Source organism: Sycon ciliatum, chromosome 7 (genome assembly GCF_964019385.1).
Source record: "Sycon ciliatum chromosome 7, ocSycCili1.1, whole genome shotgun sequence".
Taxonomy (NCBI): domain Eukaryota; kingdom Metazoa; phylum Porifera; class Calcarea; order Leucosolenida; family Sycettidae; genus Sycon; species Sycon ciliatum.
Window position 1 is genome coordinate 11373754 of NC_088649.1, and position 12015 is coordinate 11385768.

Consider the following 12015-nt stretch of genomic DNA (forward strand, 5'->3'; position numbering starts at 1 on the left):
CTCCACTGACAAAGAAAAGGAATTCCAGGAAGGCGGGTAATGAAGATCTGAACGGCCTCGTCTCGGAGTGGTTCCTGACGTGCAGAGCGAAGTGTATTCCCCTGAGCGGACCTGTGATCTGCCAGAAGGCGAAGAGTTTTGCTGAATGCCTTGGCGTCGAGTCGTTTGCAGCATCGAACGGCTGGTTGGAATCCTTCAGGAATCGCCACGGCGTGAAGTTTGCTACATTGAGCGGAGAATCCGCTGACGTAGATACTGCCGTTGTTGATGACTGGAAAGAGCGAGTCAACGCCCTCCTTAAAGACTACGAACCGCAGAACGTTTTCAATATGGACGAGAGCGGATTTTTCTACCGCGCGCTCCCCGAGAAGTCTCTAGTCCAATGAGGAGAAGACTGCAAAGGAGGAAAACAGTCAAAAGAACGACTCACCGTGATGTTCTGCTGCTCTATGACAGGTGAGAAGCTGAAGCCATTTGTGATAGGCAAATCTGCTCAGCCTCGCTGCTTCAGAAATGTCAATCTGGCTGCTCTCGGCGTGACTTGGCAGTCCAATCGCAAAGCCTGGACGAATTCTGAGCTTTTTGAGGAGTGGCTGAGAAACGTGGACAGCGACATGAAGAGGCAAGATAGGAAGATGTTGCTCTTCATGGACAACGCACCATGCCACCCTAATCTCAGTGATTGTCTCAGCAATGTCAAGCTCCAGTTCTTTCCACCTAACACCACCTCTAAACTCCAGCCTCTTGACCAGGGCATCATAAAAAATGTCAAGCACAAAACCGCACAAAACTGCTTCTGCACGTCATCAGTAAGATGGATGATAGCAACTCAGCTTCTGACATCGCAAAGTCCGTGAATGTGCTGAACGCCGTTACCTGGATAGCACAGGCCTGGAACGAGACTGATGCCAGCGTCATCACAAACTGTTTTCGCCATGGCGGCATTGAGCCATGCACTGAAGAGCCCACCGAATCTGACCTTACTGAGGATGAGACCGCTGAGCCTTCTTCAGAATCCAGTGACTCGGCAGACCTTCAATCTCTGCTTGTCCAGGTTAGAAGTGGCTGTACTGCTGATGCATACACATCATTTGATGACGAGACCATGCCATTTGCAACCCTGAGAGATAATTGGGAGGAAGAGCTCGTCCTGGCAGCATTGGAGCAAAGCGGCGAAGGTGCAAGTGGTGGTGGTGATGAGCGTGATGATGATGATGATGATGATGACGAACCTGAAGAGGGCCAGCTGCTCACGAAATCCCACCGTGACGCTATGAATGCACTGGAGGACGTAACGGCTTTTCTTGCGACGCAGCCACGAGGTACAGAGCTTTACCAAGCTTCTTCGACGCTGCTCCAAATGCTACGTTCCCAGGTGGTACGTGCTGGAGCTGAAGCACGGCAAACTACTCTGGTTTTAGTGTTGACATACATGTACATAGAACATACCTGTGTTGTGTATACAAGCCCGCAAATTTCTTCGACATACAGTGTGCATGTTTATGTACTTCCACATTCTCAGCTGGTCTGACGTACATAATTATGGCAATTTTAAATACAAGAACATCTAAAGTAGTATAGGTGTGTGCAGTGTGATACACTGATCAAAATGATATGTCACATGCATTTTATGTGAATGTGGTCACATGACCCACTGAACCTGGATAAGAAGACCACCTGGCCAAGGTGACCACTTTTTCTCGTCCCTTGGGTGGTCGCCTTAGACAGGTTTCACTGTATAGGTGTCCTGCTTTGGAAAGGTGGCAAGGTTGGACAGTCTGGTTTTTGCCAGGTACACTAGTACTGAGTGCGATCCCTTGTTGTGTTGTGGTTCCTATCCCCGCTATCAGATACGTCAGAAAGAGAACGAACAACGCTGGTAGATCTGCTGAAGAAGCTGAGAATTGAGGCAGAAGTGCAGGTAATGTGTGATCTCACAGTGCATGCTACTGTGCAGTAGCATGGTACCTGTATATTGGATTGGATTTTATTTCTAGTAGCGAATATAACAGACAATTGCCTAATAACAATAGACCCACTCGAGGGAAAGATGCAAAAAGATATGAATAATTAATATAATAGACTATTGGATAGGTGCATAAGTACTAGCGTGAAAAAGCAAGGCATTGAGGTAACAGTTTCTTAGAACGGGCGGAGTTATCCACACAGCGAGCTAGAGTATGTACTTGGTCCGCCCAGTTACAATTGGCGCTTATCTTCACACTTGTCTCAGGAAGGAAATACGAATATTTGAAGCAAGCCACGATCACAAAGCACTATGTACATGATTATTTACATGTCAGTAAGCAACTCAGTCGAAAATTCAAGCAAGTTACACATCCTCCTCGCCACGATCGTCGCTGGAGGAAGAGCTCAAAAACGTGCGATCCGGACAGCTGCTGCACGTTTCATAGCTCGTTCCACTTCTCCTCGCCTCGAATCACGCTCAAAGGCAGTGCGTGCCTCTCACCTTGCCGATCAGAAGCTGAGTGAGACTGCCCGCATGTATTGTTGGCTGTAAGTGTTATCCACGTTCGTCGCGACTTTGTTTGCGACAAAAAGGCAACGCCATATCAGTGTCCTTTTTTCATATCACCTCTTGCGCTTGTCGTACTTGCTGATCAGCACCCACGCGAGCCGCTGGTGCTTGTACATGCAGCGCAGTGATAGCTTCCGCTTGATGTAGCAGGTCCTCAGGTCCTGTGGCTGTGCGTACTGCTGTACCTAAGTGACTAAGTCCTTACGCCGTGCACCAGGCCAGGCTGTTCGGATAGTTTCCTGAAAGTCCTTTGCACGAGTGTTTCCCTCAGGACTTGGTGTTTATTTTGATTAGTTCCTTTGCCCTGTCCTCTGTGAGCTTCAAAGTGTGTCCGCCGGATTGGTCTCACTTTCTGGAGATGTCGACTTGAGCTGCAGTTTCTTCGTCAGCGATTTGCTGGTGATAGCCCTTCACTAGGCGCTGTACTGTGCAAGCACTGAAATTCAAACTCGCGAAGCGCTTTTCAGCTTTTCTATACCTCCCCGGGGTAAACAATCCTTGCCATCAGACAGCTGGAAGTAGACAGAAACTGTATTCTCCATCGCTCTGAAATGCGAACATCCTGACCTATTTTACAGACTCGAGCGGAGGTTGCAGTGTTTTCTTGCGCTGACGGAAGTGTTCGTCGGCGGCAGCTCCGTCAAAAAGACTCCAACGAACCGATCGCAACTTCTGTGATGGTTTGTGCTGCCATGTCGTCGGATCTAATGGTCAATGGTTATGTTCGGATGGTGAATCGGTGGTTCCATGCCATGTGACACAGGCAGAACACCGAGAAACCAAGTGAAAAGTGTTAAGCGCCAATTTTAACTTGGCGGGCCAAGTATGCACGGTGCATGGTACTGCCTGTAACTGTGTGCTGCTGCTACTGTTTACAATTTGTACACTGGCTACATGGGGGGGGGGGGGGGGGAGGGGGAGGGGGGTAGCTACCGCTTTGCTTTTCAGACCATCAACTGTACAAGTTACATAATATACACTATCTTCTTTTCATTAGGCCGAACCATCTTCATACGGCCCGAACCATCTTCATTAGGCTTGACTACTTTGTATGTGGTTGCTGGTGCTCGGCTGTTACAGAGATTTGTGCATGATGTTATTGATCACTGACATGTGTGACACGTAGTGTGTTATGTGCAATGTGGAAACACTCTGGTACTGAGTTTCTTTTCTTTTGTTTCTTTTTTTACCGTACTCAAAGCTTTATTCGAGAAAACCACAAATTGTGATTAAAATAGTAGTGAGTTTCTGCTACAGGGTAAAACGTACCAGGTACGCATGGAATCCTCATCGGGGTTCGAGATCAAGTTTCACACGGATATGTTTTACACCGTTCTCCGCACGGAGTGCGCCTCACACGGACTGGCCTCCGTATGAAAAGCTACGACAGTGTCAAGCACTTTGTCATAACTGCTGCTGCTGCTGCTGCTGCTGCTGCTATCTGTGTGCATATTGTTGATACAGCCGGTTACACCGAGTGGCAATCAACAGCTGTTCCTCGATCCAGCACACTCACACCCAGCCAACAGTCGGACATGGTACCGGGAGATGAATGAGTTGATGCAACAACATTCCTCAGCAGCATGTGAGTAGTAAACTCTGTACACTCTACTGCACGTCTGACTGAAAGCATAGATGCATTCACTATCCAACACCTTATTTTAGCCATGGCCTAATTTTTGCACTTTGCGGCACAGTAGAGATATCGTTCAAATAATTAGCCTTGCACTTTCAATACCCCTGGGTCACTTTTTTCTGTGGCTTATAGCTTTCAGTGTCTGCCTAGAATATAGTGTGCAGCTAAAGTGGGTGAATTACAAATTAGATGACAGTATGATGCCAAAAAGTGCAATTGCAGGACATACTCTCTCTTCCCTCTCTCTCTCTCTCTCTCTCTCTCTCTCTCTCTCTCTCTCTCTCTCTCTCTCTCTCTCTCTCTCTCTCTCTCTCTCTCTCTCTCTCTCTCTCTCTCTCTCTCTCTCTCTCTCTCTCTCTCTCTCTCTCTCTCTCTCTCTCTCTCTCTCTCTCTCTCTCTCTCTCTCTCTCTTCATTATCTTCTGGCTGTGTGTATTCACCAAACAAAGTATGTATCTCCCCAAAGTGTGCAGTGACGATCGGTCATTATCAGGAGTACGTCGCTTTTCATGATTATCATCAGCTCTATGTCTGCATTTGTGAGGCGATGTTGATGATGCGCGCAATGTGGTCTGGTGTGCAGTCCAGGTACATTACACCTAATCAGTGTTTGTGTGTGTGTGTGTGTGTGTGTGTGTGTGTGTGTGTGTGTGTGTGTGTGTGTGCGTGCATGCGTGCGCGTTTGTGTTTGTGTGTGTGAGCGCGCACGTGCATGTGCACTTATGCTTGTGTGCATGCAGCTGTTGTATTTACTGTTCTGCCTCCTCCACCCGCAGCCGGCGCTGAGATCACTACGTTCATGGAGAACATGGAATCTTTATCAGGTACGGTATCCGGGTATGGCCTCTTCACTATCTTCTGCATGCTGGGCGTTGGACGTGTCCTACTGCTGGGCGTTGGACGTGTCCTACTGCTCACTTGAATGCTTGATCCAGCCCTGCATTGCTATCGATGGAAACTATAGGAATGGTGGGATACTCAACCTGCGGGCAGAACTGTTTCGTCCTTTGTGGACTCATCAGCGCAGCGCAGAGAAAAGGAGGCCGAACCAAATAGCTAAGAAAAGTAAATTTTCCAAAAGCCAGATTTAAACCAGGCCCGAACGCACCTTGCCAGAGTGCTCAAACTGTCAAGTCAGTGAGCTATGCATAACGCAAACAGCAAAGGAATGGTGGGATACATGGTAGGATTGCTGATTGGCCCTGGGCCACACTGTACTGCACTGTACTGTTGTCTCTCCTCCGCCCCACCCCACTATCGCACAGCACAGAAAGATTTGAAGTGAAAAGGACCCTCTGGCGGGTGTTATCTTACTTTTCGAATCCTGCTTGTCAAAGCACCACAACTGCTGAGTTACTACTGTGTGGGCTTGAGATGATCCATGTGTGTGTGTGTGTGTGTGTGTGTGTGTGCGCGCGCGCGCGCGCGTGTGTGTGCGCGTGTGTGTGCGTGTGTTTGTGTAATGTGTTATGCCCACAGCTGGACTTCCACCAACTGTCATGGTCTACGGTTGCAGTACGGTCATCTCAACGGACCTGTAGATCATCATCATCCTCATCCTCATCATCATCATCATCATCACTAGAATCAATTGAATTCAATTCCTTCGTCACCGCTGTCGTGTAGTCTGGCATGTGCTGCTGCTCTTGGCACAGTCTTGTGGCTGTGAGTCACGTTGCTGGTGGTGTGCGTGTGCCATCACCTTGAGCTTCTCAACTCTGCACCAGTGCCAATAATTCAACTTCTCTAGGCACTCAAAGGTCTGTCGTCCACTCTTCTCTGTGTTTCATCGTTTGCTCTGCTTCAGTATGTGCCACCACTGTACGGATCACGCCACCTCGAAACCTCGACAGTCTATTCATCCAAACGTATGCATGTGTCTTGGTTGTCAACAGTCTATTCATGCAAACGTATGCATGTGTCTTGGTTGTCAACAGTCTATTCATGCAAACGTATGCATGTATCTTGGTTGGGCATACATGTGTACAGTGTGGGCACTGGTACTATCCTCTCCGACTAGTGGAACTCAAATGTGCGCGAGTGTTTGAGCATGTGTTCATTATTTTCTATTCTCCTGTGGACCGGTGGTGTGTGGTATGTCTTGTGCACCAAGACTCAAGAGTATAGTGATTGGTGAGTAGTGTGACTTTGCAGTGCTGCATTTGGTCATTACGTCCACTGCACACTTGCCTTTCGTCTTTCTTTCTTTTTTTCTCTTTCTGTTTGGCGGTGTGCTGGTCGAGGCTTTGTGTGACCTGTGCACCAGTGGTACTTGCGAAACGACCGAAGTGGTTATTTTTTCACTCGGCTTGTATTGTACATTTACATACTTGCAGCCTCCCGCTGTGGAACCTTTTTAGAAGTCATCGACCATCTCCCCGGAGATTGTCTGGTAAAACATATCCGCATTGTGTATTCTGCTGGCAGAGCTTGATTGTCATGGACTCTCACATACATAATTTTGGGCTGTCATGAAACGCACAGCGCGCTCGTATCCGGAAATTGGATAATATTACTCACTGAAACTGACAACAATTTCCCCTGGAGCGCTGTGCTTGAAATTGAAATGATCACTCTTAGAAAATTACTACTGAGCTAGGAGTCCTGTTTTTCGTACGTTACAATATTTATTTACTTGTTCTGTGTGAGTGAATCTACTGCTGTTTCGATCTCCCCCCTTTTTTATATCGATCACGCTGAATCTCAAGTCTGTCTATTTCTATTTTCTATTCTCTGATTTTGATGTGTTAACGTCATGTTTGTACGTTGATCTGTTCGTCGCTGCAACATACATTGTACTACAGCATGGTGATACCTTTTAGGCTTTCACCACTCTTGACTCTTGTCTTTTTGGAGAAATGTGCGCGATTCTGCGGCTGTGTTTAGTGAGTATCATGTAAGCACTCCAAGTTATCTGTGTTTATGGCATGTTGACAGCAGAACTTCACATCACCAAAGACAACCCCCCCCCCCCCCCCCCCCCCACACACACACACACCACAACTATGATGCGGATCATAGCAAGAGTCCATAAACTAGAGTCTAGTATGCAACTGTGATCTCTTTTTGGCCAGATGCGCGGCACGCTGCCTTCATTACATCATTCAGCTGCAGTCAGCCGCGCACTGCGGAAAATCAAACACCGCACCTTTCCTCTGGTTTGAAATGAACTTTCGTACGGAACTGGAGTTCACGCGCCAGAATTTAGAGATCGCGTAGGTACTTGAACGAATCGAGCAAAACAGATGGGCTCGTACGAGAAATTGTGAGTTTGAATGCATGCTTTCAGTCTAATTCAGAGCGTGATGAAGGCAGCGCGCTTTATTAAATTTACGCAAGGCTGGTCCGGGCATAAGCCATAACTCTCTGGCAGCTATTTTGCGCTGTTTACCATTGTAACCATAAACCAGGGAGCTTATTACTCTTGGTAACCAACCATGTCATGTGATGTGAAGCTCTGCTGTAGCGGCACTGGAAGAAGAGCTACCACACCAGGTAGTACAGTACAGCTGCGTGCCGAAGAATGCCCTGTTGAATTGTTTCTATTCTTGCAGGTCCCGCGCTACATGTGTTTTTCGATTTTGACAGCATGTTACAAGGCGAGGACGCATAGTCCTCCTGACTACAACCATAACCCGGTTGGCAGAGTCCCGGTCTTGCGACCATTTGAACCGTATTGGGAAAACCCAGGTTCGGACCCTCGTTTCTCTAGGGGTTGGTAGGATTTAGAAATTTTCGTTTTTTTGTGTTGTAGAAGTCGTTGTGTTGCCGCCGCAGTAACCGGGTTATGGTTGTAGTCAGGAGCACTATGCGTCCTCGCCTTGTAACATGCTGTCAAAATCGAAAAACATGTTAAACTACCAAGCAAGGCTTCTAGTTCTGTATATAGACCTTATTCGATAAACGTCACAATCACTTGAACCGGGGTCCCGGGAACCAGGGATTGGCAAGAGACCTGCACTCAGTGCACAGTGGACTCGGCGTGGGAACATAGGAGTAGGAAGCATACTGGTATTTTACTACTCCCTTGTACGAACTGGGCCTTTCTTGCCACTCGTTTCACGTACGCGTGCCCCAGCTTACGACAAATCCCTGGAGGCGAGTCCAAAGATCACGTTATCGAATAAGGTCTATACCATAATGTATGTGGCGCGTGCATAAGACCCAGTCGAATTGTTTCAAAGAACGTCTTGGAATTCCAAAAGCAATATTGCTTTTACTGTCTTACATTACCCCAGTTCCCATTCAAAAATTAATAGGTTGACCAGCCGACGTTTTCCATTTTTGTTCTTATAAATTATATTTGAATGAAGTAACAAACACTACAAGCAGAGTATGCAGAATTCACTGCCCAGGCGCTAGGCAGGACTTATAACGAAATGTCATGGTTTGATGGAAATATCGTTATAAGGGCAAGTCGACAGCATATGCACGTTAGTGGAAATGGATACAGAAGCAATTGTAGTTGAGTCAACGGAGCAAGAATAACTACAGCTGTGGCCAAAGAAATCCGCCGATCCGAGGGCAGCACGAGCCTTGGCGCTGCTTTCGGCACGTGGGTTGGATTTCTGTGGCCACGGCTGTACAAGCAGAGAATATGCAGAGTCCACTGTCCAGGTGGGTCTTATAACGCTATTTCTTGGCTTGATGCCAATACAGTCGACCTACCCTTACAACGATAACCTCTATAACGATATTTTTCTGCCAAACCAAATCACTCCATTGACTCTTGTATACAATGGCTTACCTCTATTTCTTGGTCTGACGCAAATATCGTTATAAGGTTAGGTCGACTGTATTGTTATAAGGGCAGGACTGCACATGCATGCCAGCGGAAACGGATACAGAAGAAGCAATTGTAGTTGAATTGCCATGGCAATGACGGCCTTTTCTATTTCGGTGTTCTATTGCCTGTGAGTTAAAAATGCATTTACAAGTCATCGTCGTCGTCGGGTAGCGCTGTCTGTTCAGCCTGCATCAGATCCGCCTCATACTTGGCTACCATCGATGGGTCCATGGTGATCTCCGGAGGCGCTGTGGCAGGCATGGCAACCAGCTCCAGGTTGGGGTCACCGACGAGCTTCCGTGCCAGCCACAGGAAGGGCTTCTCAAAGTTGTAGTTGGACTTTGCGCTCACGTCATAGTACTGTGTGTCAAAAACAGAGAGAGAGAGAGAGAGAGAGAGAGAGAGAGAGAGAGAGAGAGAGAGAGAGAGATGAAGCGAAAGGAAGGAACGCATGATGCACACGGGTAGAAGAAGAATGGTAACAGGCATCACTGCCAGTAAGAGTACACACACACACCAGAGGGTACAACTCCCCTCAGTGTGCCCACAGCCGATAGTTCTTGTTGATGCCAGAGATTCGTACAGTTATCATGCACAGAGGTGGGCTTCACGACTTGGAAAACTGATCTGTTATAGCCAACCATGAGTGTCGCAGGCTGTTTTCCTAAAACTACAAGCGAAACATCCACCCCGGAAGGAAAAAGTAAGGTTTCGAAGGTACAAAACTATCAGCACATGCTGCAACGCAATGCAGATCGTGAACAAAAATATACAGGAGCGAGGGAAGACACTCGACATCAACAACATTCCACCATGAGCCATATCGGCAGCAGAGTTGCACACTCTTGTTCAGGCACTCTTGGTATCAACCTAAAACAGAGCAAGAATGTGGTGAGATGGTGGTTTGAAGGACTTGAATTGTCACTGACAAATGAAGGAAGTAGCTCACCTGCAGATTCTTCTTGCGATGGAAGACAATACTTCTGGCCTTGACCTTACGGTCCTTGATATCCACCTTGTTTCCGCACAGTACGATGGGCACGTTTTCACACACGCGGACCAGGTCACGATGCCAGTTGGGCACGTTCTTGTAGGTGATACGTGACGTCACGTCAAACATGATGATAGCGCAGTGGGCCTGGATGTAGTAGCCATCGCGGAGGCCGCCAAACTTCTCCTGACCTGCTGTGTCCCATACGTTAAAGCAGATCTTGCCACGGTTTGTGCAGAAGTCGAGTGGATGAACTTCCACGCCAAGAGTAGCTACACACACATACACATTAAAGACAATAACAGACAAACAAAATTGAAGCCGGGAGAGAAACAAGGAGGTTTTGCTCTATATAATTACGTATGATAATCCGTATGTCGTACGCGCCGGGTAGCGAGGGCAACTTTCATACGTAAATCTCTCTACGGATTTCCATAGGAAAGCTGCTTGCTACGTTGGGTCCTCCGTAGGACTTTTTGAAATATTTTTTGCACTTTCCGGATTTATCCATGGCACCGTTCAAGCCGCGCAAAACACAAGGTACACACAAAATGGAAAACGCGGCTTCGGTTCGTGGTGCATGCAGCCAAACAGTCTCCAAAGCAACAATGCATGCTTGGCAGTCGTGGAGAAATCACGTAGAACGAAACCCAACAGCGCTGATTTTTTACGTACGAAAATTACGCGCAGTTCCTACGTTATTTTCATACGTATTTCCGTAGAGCGAAACCTCCCTAGCATCACTGCAAGGTTGTTACTTTGAGACGCACAATGTGACATTGTATCGAGACTTAGAGATAGGGGTGCACTGATGGAAACCACCACTGCTGAGGTAGACACTCAGACATGTATGCTACCCTAGGCTAGGGTGTGGTGTGTGAGTGCATGGCTCATGCTGTGTGCCATGACCAGATCTAGGAAGTGACAGAAGACTAGTCCTGAGCCTGAGGAACGCACTGCACTGCCTACAAAAGGCACAATGTCAAGTACATGTACAATCACGTAGAGCAGGAATTCCGGAAGAAAATACACACGTGATGTCATTCAGCCCCAGTTATGTCGGATGTAATTAATACGAATGAGTAATGTGCAAATTTCCCATCACGACTACTGACAGTACTGTAGTGGTGTGCACAACCAGCTGACTACATAATTATTACAATCTTGCAACAGGTATGGAAGTGCGTGTATGAATGTACTTCGCCTGTCTCTGTAAAACCATGCCTGAGCTAGAGATCAATGCATATTTTCGATTCACCAGTCTACAGTCTGCGCGACTTCTTGGCGATATATAAAATTAGTATCGTAATCCACAGTTTCCCAATCAATGTTTGTAAATAAAAGAAACAGGTTGGAGTACTACATGTAGTACTAGTTTCAATGCGACAATCTAGAGCATATACGTTCTACATAACGAGCTTGCAACGGATCGCCTTTCATTGAGACTCGAAATCAGGATCTACTTAGTTGGACATGTCGCCATTTCATAACATTTCTAGATCTTTGAAGCGAGCACGAAAAAAAAATGAAAGATTGTGACAATTTCAAGAATTGCAAAAAGCGTGGAGAGGGAGGTATGAGCTCACCGACATATTTCTTCTCAAATTCGCCAGTCAAATGGCGCTTGACAAAGGTGGTCTTGCCAGTACCACCATCACCCACAAGAACACACTGCAAAAACCACACACAAACACACATGTGCATTCACGCACGCACATACACAAGCGGGCACACAAAAAGCGCAAAAAACGGTGAGAACAATTCTCACATTGCAGATTGATCGATCAAGAGCTTAGTCTACAGAGCTACGGCAAAGTCTACACGACATTGCATATTACAGAGTTCCTTACTTTGAAGCTCACAGCCGTTTCCTGGTCAGCCATAGTTGCAAGTAAAGAGCAAGAACAGCGAGAGAACGTAAAGAACTATCCGGAATAACCTCAAATGAGGGAAAGCACACGATCGCTCAAAGCAACAACATAAAAAGGATGATGTGAGTTTCTGTGAAAATCTTGTCTGATCCACTGTGAACCGGTTGATTGTGGATTATGCATCACGATCAGA

At 47.0% G+C, this 12015-nt stretch overlaps 2 protein-coding genes across 3 annotated transcripts in view; one reads left to right on the forward strand and one right to left on the reverse strand.

Moving 5' to 3' along the window:
• LOC135820982 (solute carrier family 12 member 9-like) overlaps window positions 1-7013 on the forward strand; it is a gene marked incomplete at its 5' end in the record, with an annotated part of 44497 nt that extends 37484 nt beyond the window's left edge. For both annotated transcript variants that reach the window (XM_065334039.1, XM_065334040.1), the window contains 4 exon segments: window positions 1851-1921; window positions 4004-4124; window positions 4915-4998; window positions 5654-7013. In XM_065334039.1, coding sequence (XP_065190111.1) covers window positions 1851-1921; window positions 4004-4124; window positions 4915-4998; window positions 5654-5715 — 338 coding nt within the window.
• A 1417-nt stretch (window positions 7014-8430) lies between these two features.
• Window positions 8431-11961, reverse strand: LOC135820984 (GTP-binding nuclear protein Ran-like). Its single transcript, XM_065334041.1, has 4 exons — window positions 11802-11961; window positions 11538-11622; window positions 9910-10223; window positions 8431-9320 (listed from the first exon to the last, which is right to left on the reverse strand). The coding sequence occupies exons 1-4, from the start codon at window positions 11832-11834 to the stop codon at window positions 9105-9107; spliced, it is 648 nt and encodes a 215-aa protein (XP_065190113.1). The 5' UTR covers window positions 11835-11961; the 3' UTR covers window positions 8431-9104.
• Between the last annotated feature and the right edge of the window lie 54 nt (window positions 11962-12015).